General features: G+C 62.5%; 2 protein-coding genes and 1 long non-coding RNA gene across 7 annotated transcripts in view; 2 read left to right on the top strand and 1 right to left on the bottom strand.

Annotated features, from left to right (window-relative positions):
• TBC1D2B (TBC1 domain family member 2B) overlaps positions 1-10,424 on the bottom strand; it is a 67,000-nt gene extending 56,576 nt beyond the window's left edge. For 4 of the 5 annotated variants that reach the window (XR_007128505.1, XM_047735695.1, XM_047735699.1 and 1 more), the window contains exon 1: positions 10,080-10,424. Coding sequence is in view for 4 of the 5 variants with exons in the window: in XM_047735695.1 (XP_047591651.1) it covers positions 10,080-10,403 (324 nt within the window). In the remaining variant the exon portion in view is untranslated. The remainder of the gene's footprint in view (positions 1-10,079) is intronic. The other variant, XM_047735698.1, reaches the window with a different exon arrangement.
• A 461-nt stretch (positions 10,425-10,885) lies between these two features.
• Positions 10,886-16,141, top strand: LOC125103818 (uncharacterized). The gene is made up of 3 exons (XR_007128506.1): positions 10,886-10,950; positions 11,056-14,713; positions 14,802-16,141. It is a non-coding gene; the product is annotated as an uncharacterized LOC125103818 (long non-coding RNA).
• Positions 16,142-19,119: 2,978 nt separating this feature from the next.
• On the top strand, positions 19,120-26,700 carry SH2D7 (SH2 domain containing 7). Its single transcript, XM_047735628.1, has 6 exons — positions 19,120-19,295; positions 20,488-20,577; positions 23,105-23,270; positions 23,483-23,692; positions 24,810-25,478; positions 26,518-26,700. The coding sequence occupies exons 1-6, from the start codon at positions 19,120-19,122 to the stop codon at positions 26,566-26,568; spliced, it is 1,362 nt and encodes a 453-aa protein (XP_047591584.1). The 3' UTR covers positions 26,569-26,700.
• The last annotated feature ends 540 nt before the right edge of the window (positions 26,701-27,240 follow it).

Genomic DNA, 27,240 nt, shown 5'->3' with positions numbered 1-27,240 from the left:
TCTACCCCCAGAAAGGAAGGCACAGAGAAAACTGTCTGTCCCAAACAACACATCCAGAAGTAGAAGACAAACGACAAATGGAGACAGACAGCCAACAGCCTGCAGGAGCCAGAGGTGGGGGCGGCTGCCCTTGAGGGAGCCGACCTCCAGGATTCCTGTCTGCCTGGGAGCTCCCGCTCGCTCTCGTTAACAAACATAACAGAGGGCCGGGGGGCTCCGTCGGTTGGGCGTCTGCCTTCCGCTCAGGTCATCATCCTGGAGTCCTGGGACCGAATCCCGCGTCGGCTCCCTGCTCAGCGGGGAGTCTGCCTCTCCCTCTGCCACTCCCCCTGCTTGTGCTCTCTCTCTGTCTCTCAAATAAATAAATAAAAACCTTAAAAAAAAAAAACCTACAGCACATCGTAGACTTTTATTTCAAACAACAGTAACGACCCAGGTTTGCTGTGCAACTCTGGGGACGCAGGAGAAAGAGCACCGGACGCCAGCCCTTCACCAGACGGGACGGCATCCGCCCTTTGCCCTGACTCCTTCCTGATGCCCTCCTGTCCCCCAGCCCGGTTTCCTTCACCGAGCACGACAGACTGATGTGTGTCCCACACTGGCGACAGCATCAGACACCATCAAGGACGCCATCGCCACGGGCCAGACGTCGGACTGAACGCGGCACACGCGGTCATGTGATGCACACAGCCGTCAGGCAGCACTGTCCACGAACCCCAGTGTCAGTACCAGGGCCAGGCACCTGACGTCTGGGCTCACAGCCCGCGTGCCGAGAGCGGCGGGGCCCAGATGCCCCCTGGGGCAGACGCAAGTGACGGCAGGAACATACTCGCCCCCCAGTGGCTCCGAGGGCCACACAGCCCATGTGTGGCCAGCCGGGACCGGCGACAGCACGCCAGCCACACCTGCTCTCCCATCTCCACCGTCCCCCACAACCTCCCGGTGGGTGGGTGGCTCCGTGAACATCCAGCCGGGGTCTGGGGTCCTTGCGGTCTCATGAGGAAGAAGACGGAGTACACGCCCAAGACTGCACCCATCTTCCCGGCACCCCAGCAGGACCCACAGCTGCACAGCTGTCCTCGAGGGCCGAGCATGCTGGGCTCTGGGCAAGGACGCTGGCTCTGCCCGGACACGGACCGGGATCGGCACGGCCGCACAGGGTCAAAACGAATGCGGCCATGGGTCCCCACGGTCCCACGATCCTGCACCGAAGACATTTGTCACACACAGACTGCAGGGGGTGACAGGAACACCTTGTACCGCGTGCAGAAGCCATGCTCCTGCCCAGAGACCCTGCAGGGTGACGACCGTCCATCCCACCACGCCCGCTCCCTGCGCTCTCCTGATGGTCCACCTCACCCCGCAGCAGTGAGCTGTCCTCAGCGTCCCCCCCAGACCTGGCGAAGTCACATGGGCCCCATGCTTCCAGACTCCCTGACGGTGTCCGTGTGCCACGCCCCACCCCGCACCCCTCTCCGCTGACAGTGGCCTGCCCCTATCCCCCCCAAAAGCTGGCTCAGCTCCCACAGCCCAGGCTCCTGCTGCACCAGCGACGGCCTGCAAGCTCCTACTTGCTCCTCAACACCCGGCCCAAACGAACCCCAGAACCAGCCCTGCAGAGTGTGAGGACACAGCACCCCTGTCATCCACGTGGGGTGCAGACTCTGGGCTCCCGGCAGAGCCACGGAGAGGAGGGTGCGCACGGGGTGGGCTCCCATGCCCACCTCATTCAGCGTGTCGCATAAGAGGACACGGTGGCTGCTTGTAGGGAGGGAATTCTGTTTCCTAACCCTGAAGACGGATGCCTGCGCCCCAGGACACGTGTAAGCCACGAGAAACCGTCAGCAGCCCGATGACGCGCAACACAGACTATAGCCGCGTTTGGTTAATAACTTCAGGCTCTAAACTTTCATTTGAACGTTTCAGTCACGGGCCTGGAAAGATTTCAAACGAAACGGACGCGAAGACTTGCACGTGAGCCGGTGGCAGACGCCAGGAAGGGGACCCAGCTGGGACCTCTGGGCCCCGGACAGTGGAGAGCGGCGGCTGCTGCGCACGCGTCCACACGCCCCTCCGTTCCTCCAGCGGCCGCGCACTCGTACCTCTTACCTCGTCACACGACCTTCACATCGGCATTTTCACATTCTCTACCAAAGCGGTTACATGACTGGGACCTCGACCCATCTCAAAGGCTGAGCAAGAAGCCAGACCCCTGGAGTGGTGCCCCCTGCCACCCACTTGGGAGGCGGAAGTCAGCGGACTCCCCGTTACCACTCCGGCCCCTTCTTTGGACAAACAAATCCGCCGACACAGCTCTCCGTCCTGGCGCCTTCCCGGCGTCCGGGGGCCTCACAGAGATGAGCAAGCAGAGGCAAGGACAGGGACAGGGAGCAGGGGACCCAGACACGGAACAAGGTGAAGCACGTTTGCAGGAAAGGGGCCCCAAAGACAAGGGCCGGGGATAGGGGCTGGGCCAGGTGACAGACTCAAGCCGCTCCGCTCTCCCAGCAGCAGGACAGGGGCACGTGGCCCCCCACAGACCACAGGGCTGCATCCCCATGGCCCCGACAGCTCTGCTGTCACAGCTGGGGACAGCCAGGGCTCTGCGAGCTCAGAGAATGAAAAAAGCCAGCAGCCTGCTGGACCACCCGCAGCACCCCTGCCTGGGACGGTTTCCACGCACCATGAAGATTTAGGAAGTGGGGTGCCAAGCTCCACCCGCCAGAGACCTGGGGAGCAGGAGAGCGTGGCAGCCGAGATCCACAGCCCTTCAGGCTAGTCTACGGGGTGTCTGGGAGGCATGCTGGTCTTTAACGGTCTTTCGGGCTGAGCCGTGTCTCAGGAAAGGGTTGGGTGGCTCTGCGATGTCATCCTGTCTCTCTCCCTTCGCTGGGTGAAGCCTGGGGGCTCTGGCAGTCCTCACCAGCTACGTGGGGTAACACTCTCCAAATACCCCCGGAGGAGCGCCCACACTCGGGGCAGCCCAGGCCCCTAGCGGCCGGCGCAGGGACCCAGACCTCAGGGCCTCGGGGGATTGGGGGCCCCAAACCACTGCTGGTAGAAACTCGGAATGCAAAGTAGACGCGCAGACAGAAACCACAGAGCGTTCACCCGAGCATATGGGCTCACGCCTCACCGGCCTTGCCCACGCGGCCTCACCAGCTCCAGTCTGCACGGGGAACCGTGACCACACGGGGCCGCTCGGTTCTTGGAGGGGGAGGGCGCGGCCACCCGTGGTCCAGGACGGCAGCCGTCCCCAGAGACAGGCGCGCATGTTGGCGGGAGGGTCGGGCATCCTAAGCTGTGGGTTCCCGGGGCACACCCTGGCCCAACAGCCGCACCGGGGTCTCTGGGGTGAGCCCGCCGTGTGCGTTCTCCGCAGGCCTCTCCCTGTTTGAGAACCGCGGTTCTGAGCAACGTGCTTCCTGCAGATGCCAGCCGCGAGAGCGCTCGCCAGCACGCCGCCCACGGGCCAGGAAGCGCGGGGCGCGGTGCGAACCCTGTGGCCAGGCAGGTGGGCACGGCTCACAGGCAGCCACAGGAGAGCCCAGCTGCTGGGGCCTGTCCCCGCCAACACGAGCCGCCCGAGGGAGGGCTCCCGACGTGACCCGCACTTCCCGCTAAGTCGATGCCTCCCGGAAGCGCTCCGCCTGCACCGCGGCGTCCGGCCCCCACGGGACTCCGCGTCTTGAAGCCACGCAGCAGGAGGAGACGGGCGGACGGTCAGTCTGGGGGCCAGTCCACCCCTGCCCTGCATGAGCCCGCCAATCACGGCCAAGGGCGGAAATATGACGTGGACTAGGTTCGCGCGTCCTGGGACGGCCCCAGTGTCAGAGCTGCCACCACCCCGCTGAGGGCCTGCTCCCTTGTGCTGGCGCCTCGGGTCACAGCCCCTTCAGCTCCAACTCGGGGACAGTGACCCCAGAGCTAGAGTGTGCACAGACTTCCTCCAAGTCACCGAGCCACTTAACAACACCACCCCGGTCACAGCCCAGAGCAGTCCAGGCACACCCCCCGAGGCCAGAGGCCACAGCTGACTCCTGCCAGGGCCTTGCACCGCAGACCCCACCAGGCGCCACGCTGACTGGCCACAGTGCCCCGGGACAGTCAGGCCAGCTTGTCAGCCACACACAGAGCTGGACATCACAGAGCTGGAAGGGAAACGAAATAATCCCTCTAATCCAAGATCGATACCTCCGAGGGCAGGGCCCCCCCCTCCCCCCTCCCCGTCCACTGCCAGGCCTGCCATCCGACACTCAGACAAGTTCTCCACCGAAGGGCACGAGGACTCGGGGAATGGTCCCAAGGACGCAGCTCTGGACCCCTCCCCACCAGGCTCCAGTTCCCCATGCGGTCAACCTGAGAAAGGCCAGCGAATGACGACACAGACTCCCACCGGGCTGGGGATACGTCTGTGGACGCGAGAGGCTCTAAGTGTTCGAGTTCTACCCAAACCTCCCGGCTCCCAGCCCCCTTCTCCAGGGAACACCCCCGACAGCCACTGCCCAGGCCTCCCCAGCTCTGCGGTGCCCACAGAAATGCTCACAGAGACCACAGCCGTCTGGCCCTGGGCCATATCCAAGCCGGTCCCTGACATATGGGACTCCCTCCTCTTCATCCCTCTGGGAAGACACCACACGCCCCCCCCGGGTCAGGACGCGGGGAGCCTCGGACTGTCACACCCCACGCGAACGAGGACGACCAATATACTCTCCCCGCAAGGCCGTCTGATGCCGGCGTGTGTGCAAAGTCCCCTCACTGTCGTGTCTGCGGCGCACGGGAAGATGGCTGCTCTGTCTGCGGGAAGAGCGAAAGGCTTTCCACTTACCTGGTGGCAGGAGCGAACGGACAGACCCCGTGAACCTCTCAGGATCGTGGGAACCCGCTCAGCTGGCCGGAGTGGCCTGAGTGCCGACGACCTGCCTGACCTCCCCCTACACGCCCGGGACACAGTGCGGAGCTGCAGACAATCCCTGTCCTGGGGCGGCATCGGTGCCCAGATACCTGGACAGGACTGGACCCACCTCGGGGCAGCGTGTGCCCCTGGGGTTTCCTAGCAGCCTGATAAGCCGAGTCTTATGGGGCAACTGTGGGGTCCACAGGCTCCCCGGGGGCGTCTCCTGCGCTGCCGGAGTGTCCCAGTCACGGGGTTCTGAGGGTAAGTAGGTGTGCGGCGGGTGGGCCATCAGGAGTCCCGCGGCCCCCAAACTTATGACCTCCCACGGCGCTCACTCCGGGCCGGTGGCCAAGCCCCACGAAAGCCCGGGCCGACAGCAGGCAGGCAAACGGCCTCTCCGCCGTCGTTCATACCCGACTACACAGCTCTCCGTGACATGACTACCCCCACCCAGAGAGTCATCTCTACACTAACGGGGTCTTTCCTGTTCTTGGGGGGAGGCTAACGTCTGAATGCCGTGCTGACCACACAGGAAGGCTGTGGGTAAAGCGCCCGGGAGAGGACACCTGTCCAGCCCTCTGGAACCTCAGGGCGGTGGCAGCTGGTGTCTAGGCCTCAAGCCCGAACGTGCGGGGCCCCTCCCTGTTTCTCAAGAAACAGCTGCCCCCACACGGGAAGGAAGCTGGCGCCGTGCACAAGTGCGACGTGGGTGGGGGCGGCGGGCATTTGCTGAGGGTGGTCACGAGGGCCGCTCTGGGGTGGGCAGTCCACCCTGCAGGGCAGGCCCAGGGCACGCGAGCCCCCTGAGCGGCCCCCCAGACCCCACTCCCCCTGCAGTGCCTAAGGAGCGAGGGGCCACGGCAGTTCCACTCTCACATCCAAGTCCTTTGGGGCCTTTCTGCCAGTCTGTCATCCGCGCGGCAACCCTTCCCACCCAGACTCGATGGTGCTCCGCGGTGACATGAGTGTGCCGGGCGGGACCTGCCTTGGTTTGGGAAAAACCTCTCAACCCCCGCTTAGAACTCTTTGCTGATTCCTGCAGCTCTGGCCCCAAACACCTCCCTCTAAAGGCTGTGCCCCCTTGTCCCCGGCCGCCCCCCCAAATCCCTGAGCCCCGCCATCAGCACTCCTACCTACGCACCTCTGGTCCTGCCATGCCCCCTCCCCCTCCCCCCTGCGGTCCACACCAGCCCAGCCTTCACACCTCAGCAAGTCTGTCCCACCCTCCCTGTGAAGGATCCGGTCCCGTCACACACGCTCCACCTCGTTCCTCCCACGCTGCAAGGCGTCCGTCACTGTGACCCACACCTGTCTCCCCATGCGGCAGAGAGCCCCGCCAGGCAGGAACTGGCTCACGTCGGTCCGCCTGTAGGCCCAGGGCCTCAGCTCAGGCTGAGAGTGAGAAGGGCCGCAGGCCCCCCCCAAAACATGCGGGTCCGTGACCCACCGCCCGGGGTCACACCCAGCCCACTGCCCGGCAACATGCCCACAGGCCAGGAACGGTTTTTACACTGTTAAGTGGTTGGAAAAAAATGGAAAGAACAGTGTTTTGCGCCGTGTGAAAATCACGTGAAATTCCAGCTTCGGAAACACTGCTACGCTCACCGCGCGGGAGATTCTGCACTGTGACAGCAGAGCAGTCGGAGGCGGTGCGATGGCGAGACCCGAAGTACCTCCCGCAGGGCCCTGACGTCCAACAGTCACCGCAGCTACACCAGGGTCCTCGGCGTCCAGCCAGGGTACGACCCAGCACAGCCGGAAGATCAGGACCCTCTGTGCTCCGGGTGGGCCGCGCTGGGCTCAGTGGACACTCGTGCGCGCCCCAAGGGGAAAGGGTCCCCAGATACACTGGAGGGTCTGGCTCACCGTCCCAGAGGGTCAAAGCCCGTGCTTACTGGGCGGCCCCTGTCTGGGCCCTCCAGACTGTGCAGAAGCCGCTTGGAAGCTGGGGATCGAACTCCAGGAAGTGGGGTGCAGGCCTCGGCGAAAGGCGCTCCGGGCCAGGCAGCAGGACCGGGCAAGCCGCTGGGAGTGCGCATGAAGGACACTGCGCGGCCTTTCGGGACAGCCCCGGCTGGGACGCCCAAGAGACCCACGAGGAGCAGAGTCAGGACAACGGACGGGAGGACTTCTCAGAGGACCGAAGTGGGAGCCTTCGGGCGGGAGCGCTGGGCAGGACCCCAGCACTGGCAGGCAGAGCTCCCCGCCCTCTTCTGTGGGGGACACGCGACGATTACCCAAGCTAAGAAATGTTTGTCATTAAGCTGGGAGCAGTTTCAACAGCAGAGAATGTGCACCCTTCCCACAGAAGTGGGCCCAGACTCCCCGCGTGACTGGGTAGTTACGGCTGAGCCGCCCCACGTCCATCTGAGCACCAAACGGCCCCAGGGAAGGGGTGGAGGGCGGGGAGTTCATCAGCTGGCTGTCCCGGGGCTGCAGAGGCCCAGCAGGGGAGGCGGGTTCCCGCTCACGCTCCCCCCCTACCCCAGCAGTCACGTGCCAGCCTCACTCCAGAACCGTCCCCTGCTCCTCACACCCCTGGATCGCCCAGTGGGCCACCTCCCCACCCCCGTTCGGGCGGCGCTGGCCTCGGCCTGACCACCCTGGTGGCTTCTGAGTGTTCTGATGCTTGTTTACTGCGTGGAAAGGACAGAAATCAAATGCAGTGAAGGGAAAAGCACCAAACCTTCTCTCATCCCAAACCACGGATGTTCCCACGCCGGTACCTACCCCGCACCTCGGGCACTCGCTATGCCCGGAGTCCCAACCTTCAGAGGGGGTCTTGTTCTGGCTTCCCGACCTCAGGCACATCCCAGCCCCTCTCTGGCCTCCGTCCCCTCGCCTGCAAAACACGGCGCTGGACCAGATCCCCGAGCTCAGCAACAGAGAAGCTTAGCAAGAAATTCCAATATCAGCTTTCATTAAGACTCAAGTCGTAAAACGTTTCGAAAAAGCCCAGCGAAACCACAGCTGTGCCAGAGGCAGCCGGGAGACGCTTCAAAACAAGAAACACATGATAACGCAAGAAGGAAACGGCTGGTTTTTCTTTTCTTTATAAGTCATCTGCCCAGGGATGTGGTATCTGTAAAATGCTGTGCGACCAGCTGAAGCCTGAGCTGGGCCTAGTCCCTCGCTACGCTAAGACCCTGCTGCAAATCAGGAGCTCCCCTGGCCGAGGAGCCCTTGAGCCAAGCATTAACGCTTACAGGACCTGACAGGCGACAAGGAAGGTAAACAGCTGACCCCCACCTCTACCACCACACAAGTCTTACTCCCGCGGCTCAAAAGGGACGCCCTACACCAAAATGCATCCTCTCAGAGTGTGCCCCTGCTCTGGACCCCGCCATCTCCTCAGCTCCCTTCTTCTGAAAAGCTCTGCCGGTGCTCCCATTCCCAGTGTTTCTGCAAAGCAGACCCTCAGCCTCGGGCATCCCGTGTTACCCTGTGACACTCAACTTCCCGTGTTCGTCACTCAGGACTCCACATGAACACGGATTTCCTTTTTAAAAAATATTCTGAACCTACAAGTAGATGGACAGAATGCTAGAAAGCGCCCTGGGGCACCCACCACCCAGTCCTAGAAATAAACACTTGCAAACACACAGGACACCCGCAGGACCCACTCCTGCTGCCCGTCTTCCTAAGCAGCAAGTCCATCCTAAATCCAGGGCTCATCACTCCACGCGACTCCCCACTCACCACACAGCACAGACCATGGCGGGACCTTCTCGACACTTCCATCCTTGGTGCCGTCCACAGGCAATCCCCCTGTCCCGTCTCCTTGCCCCGTTTTATGCGCGTCTGCCGTGTGGACAGCGCCAGCTGTCATCCCTTCAGGCTCTCGGCTGTATAGACACTCCGTTACTCGGCTGTGCCACGTACTGGGCCACAGATGCTCCTGGTCATTTCGCACAAGGGCCTACGCCGTGCCAGACAGTCCCGCACTTCCAGACTGCTCACAACCCCCTAACAAGGAAGGCGAGAGTCCCCCTAGACCAGAGGGCGCTGGGACACACAGGGGTGGGAGCTGGTAGACCCAGGCGAGCTCAGGCCCACGGGGCTCTCCCACCACCGTCCCTGCCCGATCCTCCAGGCCCCATGTGGGGTCATGCCTCCACAACTCACATTTCTACCCATGAGACGACGGACAGATGACTCCAAAGTCGGCTGAGAGAACCTGAAACAGGACGCTCCATTTTCTCTTTTAACAAACAATTCCACAGGAAATCCATCTGACACACAGGGCCTGCACGCACAGTGAGGACAAGCCTTTCTCTGGCAGGAGTCCCTGTGCGCTCCCTGGAGTCATTCCCAAGTTTACACCAACTGTTTCCAAGTCAGCCGGAGTCCTAGTGCACCCTGCAGAAGCAAGCTGTCTGCACCCACCCAGAGAGAGCACGGAGGGGCCGGAAAGACCCGGGAATCACAGTGGGCCTGAGTGGCAGCGGCTGAGCTGGCCAGGCTATAAGAGTGACCGCGCTCGGGGAGGTCCGGGAGACTGTGCAGGGCTCAGAGGACTGAGGGAAGTAGGCGCACCCACTGTGCTCCGCACTTGGCCTGGAGCACCCGCAGCCCAGCCCAGCCCTGCCACTGGGGAGAGAGCCCAGCAGCCAGGCAGGGAGCGAGGCCAGAAGAGAGGTGTGAGCTCCAGCGCCAGGGGGGCCCCAAGGCCAGGGGAGGCGCGGGGCACCGGACCACGACTGGTGACTCTAGCCCCAGCCCCTCCGCCGGATGTCCCACACGGGGTTTCTGTGCGACAGGACGGAGGACGCCTCGCAAGGGCCAGGCAGACCTGGCGAGAGCAGCCCCCTCCCACGTCCCCCAGCAAAGCAAGGAGCAGGAGAACAGGCTCGGCCGCTTCCAGGCTGCGCGACCGTCGCCGACGCCCCTGCCCCGCGGGGCGCGCACTGCAGGCGACCACCGGTGGGAACCATGAAGCTCACCCCGCCACCGGTCCAGGGTCAGCCCGCCCCTCCCCCGGCCCGAAGCGGCAGCGGAAGCACCAAGGGGCCGGGCGCTCGGCAGGGCCAGAAGCCCCCGGGCGCGAGGGGTCGCGCGGGGCGTCTGCGTCGCGCATTGGGGAGCCCAGGTGAGGGGCGGGCGCGGGGGCCGGAACGCGCCGGGGAGAAGCGGGGAGGGGGGCGCCGGGGCGAGGGGCGCCGGGCGCGGGCTCCGCTCCCACCTTGAGCACCGTGACGGCGCCCGCGCTGTGCACCTGGAAGTGCGCGGGCGGCTCGGCGCCGGGCTCGGCCGCCTCGTCGGGGCCCTGGTAACTGAAGCAGGCGTCCGCGATGTCCAGGTGGCCGAGCGGCAGCGCGTCCTGCGGGCTCTTGAAGTAGTAGAGGTAGCAGCGGCGCGCGTCGAACACGAACCAGCGGCTGCGGTAGCCGCGCAGCGGGCCCTTACCCGACAGCTTCTGCAGGTACCCGCACAGCCGCGCCGGCTCCCGCGCCCCCGCCGCGCCCTCTCGCTCCTCCTCGTCGGCCCGCGCCCCGGGCCCCGGCATCGCCGCCGCCGCCGCCCCGGCCCTGCGCGCCCCCGCGCCGCCCGCGCCCCCGCGCCACCCCCGCGCGCCCCGCCCCGCCCCGCGCCGCCCCGCCCCGCCGCTGCGCACGGCCCGCGGCCGCGCAAGGCAGCCTGGGACTTGTAGTCCCGCCGTCACGGCGCGACCCTCGGGGCTCTCGGGCTCCCCGCACCTGCCACCCGAGGCCTGCAGCACCTGTGCCGCGCGCCCTCCGGGAGGGACGCGAAGGACGCGCCGCGGACGGCCCGGCAGCGGCTACGACCGCGCGAAACTGGCCGTAGTCCGAGGAAGCGCGAGGAAGGACGGGCCGAGCCCGCCGCAACCACGTGGGCCCAGGGCCGCGGCGCAGAGAGGAACGCGCGGGGCGACCCGGACCGCGCACGGTTTCACCGGTGCGGGGAATCGGGAAGGCAGACTCAGCAACACAGCACAGCGGAAGCCGGAGCTTCGGGGCGGGGAAGAGGCGCGCCCTGGCCGACCGCGGGAGGTCCGGGCCTGCAGGGGCGCGGCGCGGGGGTCCGCGGAGCAGGTGTAGCTCCTAGCGGGACCTGCCGGGCAGCCGCCCCGCCGACCCCTGCGTCCGGCCCCTGGACCTGATGGGACGCCGAGTGCGGACTGGGGGTCCGCCGAGCAGTTGTAGCTCCGAGCGGGACCTGCCGGGCAGCCGCCCCGCCAACCCCTGCGTCCGGCCCCTGGACCTGATGGGACGCCGAGTGCGGACTGCGGCTCCGCGGAAGGACGGAGAGAAGGTTCTGGCTTCGCTTCAAGGGCCAGATCAAAGCAAACACCCCTCTTCCTTCTGCGTGTCCTCACCGGACGCGTGACAGGACACCAGGGAAGCTGGAAGGCCTCGTTTTCTGAGACGGACAGGGCACCGAACGAGTCGCCCACTCAGACACGCGGGCCGAGTGAACCCCCCCGGCCCAGCCAGCCACACATGAGCGCGGGGTCCGCTGACCCTCGGACACCCCTTGCCTGGGGCCACCAGCAGTCTCGCAGGTGGCCACAGCGCAGCTACCCCACTTTCATGTCCCGGGTGCTCTTTGAGCACCAAACACACGGTGTGGAGGGTGGGCTCCGGAGTCAGGCAGATGGGATTCGTCTGGGAGCTCTGCCACTCTCTAGAGCTGTGACCTTGGGTAGGTCATTTGACCTCCCTGAGCCTCAGCCTCTTCATCTGTAGAATAAGATCATACAGCTCGTACTTTTGTTCCTGTGAGGTTTACAGGTGCAGTGCTCGGCACTCCGACCAGTCCTGTACAGTTAACACAGATGTCCTCAGCCGGTAGCTTTGGGGGGGGGCGCTGAATCCAGCAGTGGCCCAGCCCCCACACGGGGAGGACCGAGAGCTCCCTGCAGGAGTGGGGCGGGCTGCCCTCCAGAGAGAGGAAACCAAGCTGGATCTGCGTCTTGCCCTGTGGGTGAGAGGGGCAGTGACTAACTAGCTTGCAGGGTGAGGCAGCCGGGGTGGGATGTGACCGGGAAATCCCACGGAAAGGGGACCGGCTGGGAGCACTGGATCTGTGTAGCCGCAGCTCTGTGCACAGGAGGCCAGGGAGGAGGGGGGACAGCCACAGTCCTCAGCTCTGTGAGCCAGGTGTGCAAAAGTGGGGGTGGCCATGGCCTGTGGTCCCAGAGGACAGAACTGAGCCCGGATACACCTTGCAGAGACTGAGGGCTGCTAAGTGTCAGGAAGACACAGGGCTGAGCCCCCAGCCTGGGCAGATGGGACTGGACAAGGGACCGCTACCGTTCCTCAGCAGCTGCTGTCTGTGCTTCTCAGCGGAAAGCTGGGCCCCCAGCCTGACCATCCTGCACCAGAGCCCGCTGTCCCTTCCGGCCACCCCTGGCAAGGGAGGAGGCTGCCTCTGTCCCCGGCTTCCTTGGGCCAGGCCACTTCCCAAATCATATCCAACGCATTAAAATGCCCCACATTCTACGGTAAACATTGCTCTAAAAATGTTTGAAGGCATTTGTATAATCATGATGCTAGTATTTTCTGACTGTGAGGAATTCATTTTAATTTATGTCTGGTTGACAGTTTCTTGGCAATCATCATGTCTGTGTGGGCACCCTGGCCGAGTGAGAGAAATCCAGCCCACACATTGTTTTCAAAGGGAGTGACATTTCTTATTGAAGTTTATTTCTGAGTGACCTGTACACCCCACGTGGGGCTCCAATTCACGACCCCAAGGTCAGGAGTCGCACACTCTGCTGACCGAGCCAGCCGCGTCCCCTAACAGGACTGACGTTTTTAGGATTACTGTGACATTGACATGACGGTACCTCTTGTAGACATTTGATTCAATGGGTATTAATGTGGATTTTGCTTTTCTCTTGGAGCCCCAGTTTATCTGTTTTAGGCTACAGACATTTTGTCGGCCCCTTGAGAGCTGGCCGAGGCACCGGGCCTGCAGAGTCTACAGAACAGACCATCCTGACCAGGCCGGGAATGTGGCCCCCACCGTCCTGGGACCCCAGCAAGCCGGACAAAGTGGCCACAACATCTCAGCAAAGTCCCTGTCCCTGCAGCCCAGCCAAGTAGAAGTGGCCGAGAATTCAGGACCCACCCGACCCCCTCCTGACCCCCCAGACCTCTCCCAGGCCACCAGCCCTGTCCATTCCCTCAACCAAGACGCTTTTTTCCTGAAACAAACCCTGCATTGTGTCACACCGGGGTCGCCATGCCCGAAGGGGCTACAGGACAGCCCTTATCTCAGCTCCTGCTGCCCTTCCCCCACCCTCTGTTTGGGCAAGTTCAGTCAGTTTATGTAAAATGCTGAACAAACGCAACTTCAGTTCCCGTCCTTTCCAGGCAGGTCCCCTGCTCAAGGCCGTCGTACACGGGAACTCTGCCGGCTCCTGGGTCCTCCCTCGTGGCCCTTCCTCCGTGGCTCAGGTCCCCAAGTCTCCTAGCTGAATGTCCGCGTCCTGTGGCCAGGGTCCAGCCTGTGTAGTCCCCCCTCCCCATGTCTAGGACAGGCCTGCTTGGGGCCGCAGGGTCTGCCCCCTCTAGCCTCTTGGAGCCCAGTGACCAGAAGGAAGTGGCCAACCCAGGAGGAAGTGGCTGCTGTTTACCCAAAAGGGGAAATTTGGGCAGTGAGGGTGCTCCCACATGGCCAACCTCTGGGCAAGCCCCAGGGACACAGAGCCAGTGACTCATCCCGGGCCAGTTTCCCTCAAGAGGAATGGGGTGAGAAGCCTGGCCACGCGCAGCCCCTGTGCCTCTCAGACCCCGGGGGACAAGCCTGCCAGGTCACTGTTAGTGACACAGCAGGAGCCCCGCAGTTCTGCGGGGAGTGCAGAGAGGAGAGACCTCACTGCCTGCTGTGCTGTGTGTTCTCAGACTTGTCTGTGCCCTCTCTGGGCTGCCGTTTCCCACCTGTACTGCCAGGGGCTGGGTGGCCAGCTGAGCCCAGTGGGCCCGTGGGCTTTCGTCCTGCAGCTCCTGGGACCAGTGGACACTCCTCTTTCCAGCTTCTTGAGTGTTTCAGGCATCACAGCCAACCGATCCCTCCCTTCTGGGCTCTCTTCCATCCTGCCCTGTGGTCAGTATAAGCATTACCCCGGGGGGTCATAGGTCTGCGTGTTCCCTGGGCCCTAACCACAGCTCCCCCTCCCCCCCGCCGCCCGGAGAGATGGCGGGGATGGAGCCCTCCTGTGCCTGAAGCAGAGAGCATGGGATCCTGAGGTGAGGCACAGGGGGATCTCAGGAGGACCTTGCTGACCCCAGAGCATGTGTGGAGGAAGCTGGCCTGGGAGGGAGGGGATTGCAGTTCAGGGCACAGTGCTGGAAAGGGAACCGAGGGAGCAGGGCCGGCGGCAGGGCCCAGGGAGCAGCCCCATGGGGAGGCCTCACCACGGGCTCTGGGGAGACGGCCGTCCACGTGCACGTCCACACAGCCCCGCACCATGCCTCCTGCCCTGCAGGGTGGTGGGAGGGAAGGAAGAGGGGCTGTGTGACTCTGGCTGTGCCGCCTGTGCAGGAAGCGTGCTCGGCAGGCAGGGGCGGCTGCGGAGAGGAACCCAAAACCCCTCCCCCACCCTGGCCCCACGGACCCTCTCTCGGCCTGGATGTGCGGACTCTGGCTTCCAGAAAGCCTAGTTTCCCTACCAAATGGGCAGGCAAATCTCCACACCTTGTGATTGCCTTTCCTAGAGGGAGGTCCCCGAGATGCTGGCCACTTTCCCAGCCCCAGGGGCCAGGGCTCCAAGGCTCCAACCGGCAGAGGCCTGGCTGCCCCAGGGAGCTGATGGAGGGCAGAGGGTGGGCAGAGGAGGCCTGCACCGGAGTGAGGGGAGCCCCGCAGCCCAGGAGCAGTGGAGGCCCCAGGTCCTCTCTGTTCCCTGTCCTGTTTCTCAGCCTGGCTCTGTGCCCAGGACAGCAGCCCACCTGCCTTCAGGGTTCCCCCCACCCCGGGCCCCCTGTCCGCAGGCTTCCCCCTTCGCAGCCCCCCTGCGAGGCCCATGAGGGAGGTGGGGGGAGAGGGCCTCCTGGTTGGGCGAAGGGGTCTCCAAAAGGGGTAAGAGGTGCTGACTTAGGCCGAGCAATGAGGGGAGCAGGGCTGGGGGGTTCCTGAGGGAGGGGTAGGGACAGAAGGACACCCAGCAAGGGCCCACTTGGGGTCTGTTTTGGAGTGCGTTTGGAAGATAAGGTACAGAACTGGCGTGGCAGGGAAAGGCGCCCCCCCGGGGGGAAGGGCAGAGGCAAAGCTTCGGTTCCGCTGATGGGGGGGGGGTGGGCAGGGGAGGCCTGGCACTGTGTCCTGCTCAGTCCAGACCAGGCCAGGCCTTCCCGGTCCTGGGTCTGTTTCACACCTCTGCGGTCACCCAGCCTGGGACAGGGAGGGGAGGAAACGGGGTGTATTTGAAGTGCCTGGTGCATCATCGTGGACCTGCCATGGTGGGGCTCCATGCTCCCAGCTGTCAGGGGTGGGGGGGATCCCCCAGGGCCACAGGGCAGGCTGTCGGAGGGGGGGATCCCAGGGCCATGGGGCAGGCTGCGGGGGGCGCCAGGGCCGCAGCTGCCACCTGGCCTCTGAGAAGCTGTAGAACAGGGTTCTTAACATTCGGTCTTTGACCCCGATCTTCCCAGTGCACTGAGACGGACCTCCACTTGGCTGCCCCTGCTCCTGGCCTCACAGTCTACAGGGTTTCCGCTTTGCCTGGACTCAGACCTCACTGCTGAGACAGATCATCTGCGGAGAAAGTTCACTTATTCTTGACACTAAGACCGAGAGGTGGCGCATGGGGAGGCCACTGGCGCAAGGGGACGGTCTCCCTTTCTTCCATGGCACGCCCGAAGGCCAGAGCAGGGGTGCTCGGTCCAAGACAGTCTGTGGAGACTCTGTTTCACTTCCTAGCAGATAGAGACATATGATTCTGAAATGACAGTCCCATTTTACATTATTTTAAAAATGTGTGTGTGTGTGTGTGTGTGTGTGTGTATTTTTGCTTTGAACTTTTGGGAAAATACTATTTTCATGATTTTGTTCTGGAATGATTTGGCTTTGAGAATTCATTTAACTGGTGGCTGGTGATCACTTCTTGGCAGTTTTCCTGCACACTTGGGGGCTCTGGGGGGGGACCATCTGACCTCCAAACCGTTTCGGGTGGGATGACTCCTTTATGAACCCTTAATAAAGCTGATGCAATTCTGCACTGTACAGACATTTGTGTACACACTTATTCATTGTAATTTTAAGGTTTTCTCTTTCTGGATTTTGGAGCCAACACTGGTGCGGGCTGGGGGGTGTTTCCTCGCTCGGGTCCCAGACATTTTTACTGGCCCTTGTTGCGTTCCTAGGGCCTGGCCATCCTCCTATGGCTGCAAAGTGCATTGGGTGGGAGGGGGGGCCCCAAGGGCATCGCTCGGGCCCCTCCACACCTGCGGCTGTGCAGAAACAAAGCTGCTCAGCGGCATCAAGGGGCCAAACGGTCCTAGTGAAACTGGGGACCTCTCCGACCAGCATCAGCCCCGCCCCTGGTGTTCCTTGCAAGCGGGAGGCCCAAAATGACAGAGCTTGAAAATATTATCCACGCATCTGCCCGCTCCTCCAACTTCTACGGAGCACAGGTGGATACGACCCCGAAAGAAGGCAATTTGGCAACATCTGTCAAAACCACAGAGCAAGCCCCCTTTGAGTGGAGGGGCCCCCCGGGAGACTGTGTTCTGTGGGTGTTCTCACGCTTGTGCACGTCGAGTGTGCATGAGGCCTTCCACTGCCGCGACGTTGGAAATAGAGGAACGTTAGAAGCGATCAAGTGAGAAGCGTATGGTGCAGCCGCAGCAGGAATGTCCCACGGCCGAGGCCCGCATGGCACCCAGGCATCCCCCTATGGGCAGGGCTCCAGGACGGGGCCCGGATTATTTCATAAAGCGAAATACCATGTGTGCACAGAACACCGCCTGGCACTCTGCCCTTCGAATAAGAATGTGCGGATCGAGGCGGCTTTGCACAGGGAAACCCAGGAAAGACGTTGGCGGGGGGCGGCCCTGGGTCCCCGTGGGAGGGAGAAGGACCTGGGAGCATGGATTTTAATGCTTGGGCAGAAAGCGCCGGTACAGATACCTTCTTATATTTTCTTATTTTTAAATGCCATGTGCCTGGAGAATCATTTAAAACATGCCTATTGGATGAGCATTGGGTGTTACACGCGAGTGATGTCGCTAAATTCTACCCCCACAGCTAATGACCCCCTGTATCTTAACTAACTAGAATTTAAGTGAAACCTAAGTGAAGAATTTAAGTTAAATGAAATGTGCCTGTTGGGTATGCAACTGTGCTAAGCCCTGTCCTAGGCACAGAACAGACTAGAGAATGGAGCAGACGATGGAGAGAAGAGAATCACTCGCTCGTGCTCCACGCCCTCGTGTCAGGGAGCAAATCCACGCCCACTAACGGAATAACTAAGGGCATGAAGACGTTATGTCCACAATGAACGCTGGAACTCACTCAGGAGGCCATGCTGGGCTCCCGCCACCACCGCATGGGCTCAGGAAAGGAGGTGTGCGGGGCTGGAGCTGGGTGTCCAGTCAGGACAGCTGGACAGACCTCGGGGGTGGCCTCTAGTAGGGCAGGCCAGACTGGGCGCCTTCAGGCAGGATCCCCTTTGGGGTGGACTGCTGCCCGGTATGGGTCCCCCAGGAGGAGCGTGACCTTGGGAGGAGAACCCAGCACCAGGAGGTGTCAATCCGACAGACACCTGGAGCAGGGGCTGACGTTTCTGGTCCACATGTGTCCCTTCCAGCCACCAGCCTGCATGCACAGGCTTCTGACACCCCAAACCCTACCAGGGCGTTTTCTCCCCTCCATTTATATACACCGAGAGGTGGTGAGGTTTAGGACTGACCTCAGAGCTGCAGAGCCAGCCAGCGGGGACCAGGGTCCCAGGCCAAGCCCCTCCTGGCACCCCAGGGAGTAGAATTAAAGGGGCACGGCCACACCCGTGTCCCCCCAGGTGACCATGGTGGGGACTGAGCAGCAGGGTCTGCAGCGCTGTCAGAGACCACCCTCCCACAGTCCTTCACAGAGCCCCCGATGGCCCCAGACTTGGGCCTTGCCTGTCATCTGAGCACAGATATAGACTTTGGCCTGTTGGCCCCACTGGGGATCCTCACCCTGGTCAGTAGGGCACAAAACGCCTTTGTCTTCCTATGCAAATGACCAGGTTCTGCCCAGGACAGCAGCTCCTGAAAGGCAGGTGGGGAGAGACTGCTTTATGGAAAATCTAAAAGCGCATTTCTTTGCATTTGAATGTGTGCCGGAGGTCGGACCTCCATTTAGCAGCAGACCGCCTCTGCGTCAGACCCCGGCTCCCCCAGCTTCCCCTTCAGGGTGTGGCGACGCCCCTGGACTTCTCAGAATTGCGTTTTTAAATGTACATAACAGAACACACGGTGTCCCGGCGGAAATCAGCCACACTGGAACAGGGCTCTCTCAAAATGCTTGTGACGCGAGGTCTGTCTCCGTCAGCTCCACCAGATCTGGGCTGTTCTCCCAGACCTCCAGCAAAGGCCCCCCCATCCCCCGCAGGTGAGCAGCCTCTCTTCCCCTCTCCCCAGGCACCTGCCTGCTCCTGGCCAGACCCCCACTTGACCCCTGACCCAACCCCTTAGGGACGGGAGCCACGCCCTCTCCCCCCCTTCTGTTGGGGTGTCCATCACACTGGACACCGTGTTCTGTACATGGACTTATCAACGGTCTGTGTTCATGCCACAAGGGAGAGATGCTCTCCACTGTATGACCCGATTCCCACGGCAGGCACTCGATGCATCTTGAGAGGAAAGAGAGCCATCAGCACAGAACTTCGCCAAAGTACAAGTGGCATTCACGAGGACAGAGGGAATCGAAGGCCCTGCTTTACTAAGAGCTGCTAGGCTGAGGACCTTAGCCAAGGCCTGGCTTCGGCAAAGGCAGAGGCTGGGGGCTGGGGAGGGGGAGGGGTCAAGAAGTCCGAGGTCTCCTCTGCAATCCAGACACCCCAACCTCACTGCTCATAGGACGCCCCCCCACCAGTGTCTCCAGCCACACAAGGTGTCCGCCCCAGAGTCAGGAAGGAGCAGTGACAATAGGGTTCCTGTGTGTGGGGGTGGCTGGGCGTTGGGGCGGGCAAGGACTCAGGCAAATGAGCGGGGCACCCACAGATATAGAGGCCTGTGGGTGGTCTGCCCGCTGCTTCCACTTAGCTGGCCAGAATGGAGGGCAGCCCGAAGCAGCCGTGCCTGCGGAGGGGGCCCCGGGAGGTGGGGGACAGCCAGGCCCTCGCCAAGCTGCAGGAACTGGCCCTGACATGGTTCACGGAGACACAGGCACCCTCCATCCTGCAGGACGGAGCCCTGCCCCCCTGGTTTCACGGATTCATCACCCGCAAGTAAGGCTGCCCCGTCCCCCGCCATGAGAGAGCTGCTTGGGCCCCCCACCCCGGGACAAGACGGGCCTCTGCTGCCTCCCTGGGCCAGGCAGGGAGCAGACTGAGGGGCGCCATGTGGGCAGGGCAGGCGAGTGCTGGGCCACTCTGAGTGCTGGTCTAGCAGAGGGACGGGGGCAGGGGCAGGGTGCGTTGAGACGGGCCCCGGAGAACCAAGGACTGGAGGGCTGTCATCTCTTCTGTCATGCAAGCCGGACACTTGTCAGGGAGGGTGAGCGCTGTCTTGAGTGGGGGCCGACCTGGGCCAGCCTGGACGTGCACTGCCCCACTGTGGAGGAGGCGACGTGGGGCCGGCGTTCGGGTTGCGCGGCCCCTGCCAGCGGCCTGAGCATGAGACAGAGGAGTGGCAGGTTCCCCCCCGGCGCTCCCGGCTCAGCGCCGGCCGTCAACCAGAACTGGCCACGCTTGGTGTGCAGCTCTGCTGTCCCCGTCTCGAGAGGATCGATGTTTGAGTGAGGGGCTCGGCACTTTCATTTAGTGCTGGGCTTGCAAACTCTGGTGTGGGCCCTGCATGGAGCCAGCACTTGGTAAGCACTGAGTGAGCAGGTGGTCCGTGGACTGCCAAACCAGAAGAAAGCTGAAACTTTCCACCACCTCTCCAGAATACTTGGCGCCATTCAGAAATGGCTGTGGCTGCCTCGGGCTGGAAGGACCATGTAGGGAGATGAGAGTCTAGTAATTGCCCTTGCGATCAAGCTCTGGGCATAACAGCACCTTCTCCTGGTAGAAACATGTGTTGTGCACAGCCTGCACAACCGTACGGTGGTCCTGAGGCAGGGAGCCCCCCAGACCTAAAAATCTCTGATGATAGAGATTCATTCTTACTACAGAGACATTCAGGTGGAGAGTGGGCTGCCAGGGTCAGTGGCTGTTGTACCTGCCGGTGAGGCTGCAGGGGAGGGTGGCACACGGGGGCCTCAGCACTCGGGCCCAGCCCAACCCTGAGTCTTGAGTTTGCCGGACGCTCAAGCGCACACAGACCACAGTAGCAGCTGCAGGTCTGAGAGTCCCCTGTGGAGAGCTGGAGATCTGTACCCAAGGGAGCGGCCAGCAGGGACTCTGGGGCAGGCTGAGTCCGACCACTCCTGCTGCCACACGGGCACGGGCCCCTGTTAATTGCACATCCTCTGCCCAGGCAGACGGAGCAGCTGCTTGGGGACAAAGCTCTCGGCTCCTTCCTCATCCGCCTCAGCGACCGGGCCACTGGCTACATCTTGTCCTACAGGTAGGAGAGGGAGCTGTCTGCGAAGCCCCTGAGCCCGCCTTGCCCCCACAGCCTGCACTGCCTGGCTTTCCCTGGGCCCTGGCTCCCCCACCCCCCACTGCCTCCGTCACTGAGCAGCACTGGCCACGGGATGGGAGGCAGCAGCCTTTGGAGGAAGTGGGCAGGGGGCATTGGGGGAGCCACAAGGGGCTGGGGGCAGCGGGTTCCTGGGGAGGAGGGCTTGCGCAGGAGGGCAGGGCCGTTTGGTCAGGGTCCTGCTGTGGACGGAGGACCTAAAGACAGAGCCTGGACGGGTGAGGTCCGTGGGAACCCTTGAAAGGATGAGGCTACGATACAGAACAGAGGGCAGGACGACCAGCACGAAGCTGAGGGAGGTGGTGACATCAGGCCTGGGTTGGAGAGGAGTTTGGGTATGGGAAGGCAGAGCTGGAGAAAGGAAGAAGCCTCCCTCCCATGAGGAAGCGAGGCCAGGGTTCCCGTGCACCTCAAAGGCCTCAGATCAGATTCAAAGTTACCTCCTGCTCAGACCGCCCCAATCCTGACCTTGCGCGTAGGCATCCCTGTGCCTCTGTCTCTCCATCTGTAGGGTAGGAACATTGTAGTACGGACATTGCAGGATAGCTGAATGGGTAGGACGGGTTTACACATTGAAACATGCTTGGCATAGGGGCTGAACGTCCTAATGACCAAACAAACGTCAGTCACTACCCAAATGGGAATTGTTATTCTGTGTGCCAGGTACCAAGCTAAGCACTTTGAAATACGTGAGCTCGGCTGCTTCCTAATGTCTTTCCAGCATCAGGGCTCCTTTTCCCGAACATGGCTTGGGTGGGATGCCAATTTATACAATTGTTCAGAGGTCCAGGATGGGTAGATGGACCCGTGGGCACCCTGGGGTCCAGAAACAGTCCAGCGCTTGTGGTCACCTGCTTCCCAGCAGTTCTGTGGGGAAAGGCAGGTCTTTCCAGCAAGGAGCTCGGGAGCAGTCAGATATCCAGATGGAAAACAATGACCCCCACCTCACGCCATGCACAGAAGTCAACTAATTCTAGCAGGATCACAGCCCTGAGTGAGAAAAACAAAGCAAGACTTTTTTTTTTTTTTTTTTAACTAACAGGTTGGGTTTTTTAAGATTTTTTAAAATTTATTTGACAGATCACAAGTAGGCAGAGAGGCAGGCAGAGAGAGAGAGAAGGAAGCAGGCTCCCCACTGAGCAGAGAGCCCGATGCAGGGCTTGATCTCAGGACCCTGGATCATGACGTGAGCCAAAGGCAGAGGCTTTAATCCACTGAGCCACCCAGGCGCCCCAGAGCAAGGCATTTCTAAAAGAAGACAGGAAAAATTTTCAAGACTTCGAGAAAGACAAAGATTCCTTAAGACCACACCTCCTAACCATGAAAGAGAAGGTGGACACGGGGGTTTCTTTAAAATTAAAACTTTCTGCTCTTCAGAAGATGCCAAGTGAGTAAAAGGACAAACCAAAGTCTCGGGAGAAGTTACATATCGTAGTGCGCGTGTCTATCGAGGGCAGAACACGCAAGGAGATGCGGAGAACCACTGGGACAGAGACGACGCGGTACACAAGGGGGAAAGGCTGGAATGGCGCTTCGCAGACAGGGCTGTCCGGAGGGCAACGGGCCTGTCGACCTGCAGCGTCCCTCTCCGGGGAAATACAAACGCAGCCCAAGCGAGCGCACGGCGGGAGGAGGAGCCGCGAGGGTCTGGCGAGGGTGCGCTCCGCCGCTCGGCTCCCGCAGGGCTCGCAGGGGCTACGGAGAACATCCGCCCCAAGCCGCCGAGCGGCACAGCGGCGCCCCCCCAGCCCCCGCTCCCCCGCTGCAGTCTGCTCGGGAGCCGCCCCTGCGCGCCCAGAGGCGCGCACGAGGATGCCCGCGGCGGCTGCGCTCCTAGCTCAGCCGAGTCTGCAAACGAGCGGACGCGCGTGTTTGCCCGCAGGGGACCTCGCGGCATCGGGGCGGGGCGCTCACTGGGCGCGGACCCGGTCGGTCTAAGACGGAGGGTTGGGGCAAGGAGCCGGGTGGGAGAGCGAGGTCCCGGGACTTCAGGAGGGGACGGGCGGGGGCGCTCCCATGCGGGAACCGTCGCTGTGCGCACTGAGGACACGGGCGCCTAGCGGCAGCAGCGGTCGGTCCCGCCGGAAGGACGTGCCCCGGGGAGGGCGGCCGTGGACCCGCGCCTGGGGGCGGGGCCAGGAGTCCAGGGGTTTGGGGCGCGCGGAGGAAGCGCAGGGCCGGACCTCGTCTTGGTCGAAGATTTCGGTGTTTTGTTCATCATGGACTTTGATTCTCTAAAACATCGCCTTGCCGGGCATTGTGGCGCCCCGCTGGGTGCCGCCCTCACCCCACCAGGCGGGCCTGGGGGCTTCCCTGCCACCTGGGGCCTGTGGTTTGAAAGCCACTCCCCGGCTCCCAACCCCGCTACGGAGGGACACACGGAGGGCTGTGCGGCCAGCGGGTGCTGGCGCCGAGGCTGGACCACTCTTGGCCACACCTGCTTGCCTTACAGGGGCAGCGACCGCTGTCGGCACTTCGTCATCAACCAGCTTCAGGACCGGCGCTACCTGGTCTCAGGGGACACGCACAGCCACAGCACCCTGGCCGACCTCGTACGCCATTACCAGGAGGTGCAGCTGGAGCCCTTTGGGGAGACCCTGTCTGCTGCCTGCCCGCGGGTAGGCACCCCTACCCAGGGTGTGCACGGGTGGGACGGGGTGCCCCCAGGCACTCAGTGCAGAGTCGTGGTCGCGTTTGAGGAGGGCGGGCTGAGGCAGCACCTTCCCTGAGGTCAGGGCCCTGGGGAGCCTGTGCCGGTCCCTCTGTGGCAGGCGGTGGGAGGTCAGCAGGGAGTGCGTGACCACGCTCCCGCTGTGCCCCCACTGCCCAGCCGGAGGACAATGATCTATATGATGCTATCACCCTGGGCCTCCACCACACCCATCTGGGCCCGGACAACCCAGCTGTCACAGCTTCGCCGGCAGCGGTCCTGGATGAGGCTGCCAGCCCCTGCCCCTGCCCCAAGCCACAGGTCTCCTTCCTCCAAACCAAGAGCCGGGATGCCAGTTCCTGCAGCTTCTCGGAGCAGGGGGGCGTGGCGGTAAGCAGCATAGGGAGCCCAGCGGTCCGGCATGCACCAGGCCCACAGGTCTGGCCTAGAGCTTTGGGGCTTGAGCTCCAGGCTCAGAGGTGTGGGCTCACCCACCCCTGGGCCGTCTCTGGCCTGCTGGGGCTGCCTGAGGCTTGAATGAGAAAATGGGCAGGAAATGGCCTGAAATTCCTCTAAACTATAGGGGAGCGAGGTGGGAGGTGGTGTCTATGAGGACATTTTCCCCCAAGGCACCCCTGGGAAGAGCTCAGAGAGCTTTTCCTCCTATGCAGCAGACCACAGCATGCCCCAGGCCTCTCCTAACGTTTGGAAACAAGATGAGGCCTTTCCCAGGGTCCACGGGGGGCCTCACCAGGGGTCCTGCTACCTCCCCTCTGCACCCTCTTCTCCGACCTCTCTGGCACCTTCCCAGAACACGCCAATCTTACTCCCACCCCACGGCCTTTGCACTTGCTGTACTTTTGCTGCAATGCTCTCCCTCCCAGATAGCTGCTTGCCCTCCTTTCTCTGCTTGCATGTCATCTCTCCAGAAGGGCCAAGACTGCAGCAAAGGCCCCTTCCCACCTGTCATTCTGTCTATCCCATTCATGGGACCAATCGCGACCGGAGAGCTTACCATCTTGTGACATGCTATCCTATGTGTCAGGTACATGAAACCATGTAACAGACTGGTCTGCTGTCCTTCTCCCAGCGTAGAAGGCAGACTTCAGAGTTGGCCTTGCTGCCCATCGACTCCTTGGCACCTGGAACTGTGTCTGGCACAGAGCTGGTGCCCAGCGGGCATTTAGGGAATAAACACACAAATGACAGCCTTGGGGGTGACAGTCTATTCTGAAGGAGGGGGGAGCAGTGAGTGGAGGGGCTCAGGGGCTCTGAGGGGCCAGTGGAGCACTTGGGAGGGAGGACAGGGCAGGATGAGCTTGGATGGTGCCTGCTGGCTTCCAATGCCAAGGAAAGACTAGACTCGGGAGTGTGGGGGTTGACAGGGACAGGACAGTGAGGTAAACTGAGCCAGGACAGGGGCTGCGGCTGGCCGAGAGCTCCCGTTCACCTGAGGGCATCTTAGCGATGGGAGAGCATTCCAGGGGTTCTGTTTCTGTCTCCCCAGGTCCCCGGGAGGGTGCCTCCCCTCCCTGAGAGGAGTGCCTCCCTTCTAGATGAGTCCTTTGGAAGCCCTAACAACAGTATCTACTCAGACCTGAGGAAGATGAACCAGGCACAGCTAGGCCTGGGCCCAGAGGCATCCGGCAGACCCAGGCCAGCTCCAGGGGGCAGCCAGCCCAGCTCCCCAGGCAAGGAGTCCCTGAAGAGACTCTCGGCTGGAGGTCAGAACAGGCCTGCCTTCTCTGGGGTGAGCCCTGAGCAGGGTCCCACAGGGCCTCCCGCAGCCCGGGGCCACCTGCCCCCCGCTTCTGAGGCCCTGGGATCCTCCGCCACCCCCTGGAGCCAGGCATCTCCAAAGCTGAGCCACAGGGCTCAGCCCGGCTCCCAGGGCACTTCTGCAGACACTTACCAGCTCCTGCAGACAGAAGGTCCCCTGTCAGAGCCCGGGGACAAGCCAGACCAAGAAGGCAGTGCCTATGCGCAGGTCCCAGTGCGCTGGGGGGGCTCACCCAGACCCCCGTGTCCCAGGACCAGTCCTCCAATGAGCAGGCCACCAGGATCCACAGACCATGGCTACAAGAGGCTCTCAGGGGCCTCAGAGCTCCCTGAGTCCGGGAACACCTATGAACAAATCCCAGCAGCCAGGAGCAAGGAGACTGGACAGACACACAAGGTGGGCTCCACAGGGGCATGGGGTGGCTGCCAGCCCCTGCTGGTAAGAGGGATCCGTGGCCTTCATGCCCGAGCAGGTCGGGTCACTGCTACTGCTCCGAGGGGCCCAGGATTTTCTAGAAGTAACATATGCTTGGAGGTGGTGGGAGGGGCTGTTGCTCAGCTTGAATGCAAGGTGTGGTCTTCTAGGCCCTTCAGAGGGCTTTCTCTGCAGCCCAAGTTTCCCGGTGCCCTCCAAGCCATTTGTGCTCTCACCGTGGCTCAGCCGCCCCCAGGCACGTGGCTCCCGGCGAGGCAACTTCCCTGGCGGACCTTCCTAAGACTGTGTCCCAAACACTGCAATTACTGCTCGTTTTCCTTCAGCAACCCGACCCAGGACCTCCCTCTCTTCCTTTGTACAACTGTCTGCCCCAGGGCAAGGCTAGACATACTCGCCTGCTCAGGACACAGCCCAGAGACAGCCGGGCAGAGCTGTCAAATGCAGGGTTTCTAATCTGAGGGCCAGCAGGGGAAGTAGAGGGCAGGGGCTCCCACGGGGCCCGGGCACCCTCGGCCCCAGCACATTCTACCTGCACCCCGAGCCAGTGGGCAGGGAGGGTCCACTCTTCAGGGGGACGGCTTTGGACCTCGGCTCACGCAGACCCTCGAGGTCTGGGCAGTGAAACCTGAGGTCCTTGCTGAAAGGCCTTCTCACACATCCCTGGGCAGGGTGTTCACCCAGTGCGGTACGGGGCACCACGGAGGTCCTGACTCTGCTGGGACCACAGGCCCTGCCTGCAGGCAGGCGCTCGAGGAACCCTGAAGCCACATCCCATGGCAATCCCCACCTCCCCACCCCGTCACTGCAAAACCCACCCCCCCCAGCCTTCTCAGAAGACATAGGTCCTTCACCCAGAACGGGGCGGGGGGCGGGCTGGCTGTGCAATTTCTGGCAATCCTCCCAGCAGGCCTTTCTTGGGCTTGGGCCCCAGCGACTGACCGGTGCCGCGCCTCCCTCCACCCAGGGCCTCCAGGCCCCAGTGTCTGCTCCCTCTTTGCAGCCCGACAAGCTCCGGAGGCTCTTCTTCACCGACAAGAAGCACAAGTCCTGAGCACCGAGCTTCCTTCTAGCAGCTCACCAGTGGGCTTCCCCGGCCCCTCACTCTCCGCCGAGAGGAGTGGGGGGTGGTCAGGGCCGGAGAGGCAGGGGCACTGACCACAGGCAGGGGCAGCACCCCCATCTCCAAGATGAACTGAGGCCTGGGCTCCCTGACCACTTACTGAGCCCAGGCCGGCCCTGGGCTGGGGTGGCCGTTCTGAGACCCAAGCCAGATCCCGTGCTGGGGGCCCTCCCAGCAGCAGGGTTCAGAGGCCACTGAGGCAAGAGTTCTGGCCCGAAGGCGCTGGGCTCCCAGCAGCGGCTCCCTTGGCCCTTCTCTGCCCCCTGCCTTATTGTAGCCCTGCCACACGGTCCCACCAGGCCCTCACCCAACCCCTCTGTGCTGCAGACGGAGAAACCAAGGCCTACAGAGGGGGAGTAAGCTGCCTGAGGTTCTGGTTAGCCCCTCAGCACACACCCCAAGTCTGCCTGCCCAGGGTCCGCCTGAGACAAGGTCCTGTGCATTTCTGGAGCCAGTCAGGTGTGGACTGCCCATCTGTTCGACAAGGTCACCCTCCCCTGCCCTCTGGCTCCCACCAGTCCTGGCCCCGAGGGGTGGCTCTCATACCAGGAGGCCCACACAACAGCTCTGGATACAGGCACTCCCGGATCCCCATCCCCCAGG

This window comes from Lutra lutra, chromosome 7 (genome assembly GCF_902655055.1).
Source record: "Lutra lutra chromosome 7, mLutLut1.2, whole genome shotgun sequence".
NCBI lineage: Eukaryota > Metazoa > Chordata > Mammalia > Carnivora > Mustelidae > Lutra > Lutra lutra.
Note: the sequence above shows the minus strand (reverse complement) of the source record. Positions and strands in the feature narration are given on the sequence as shown.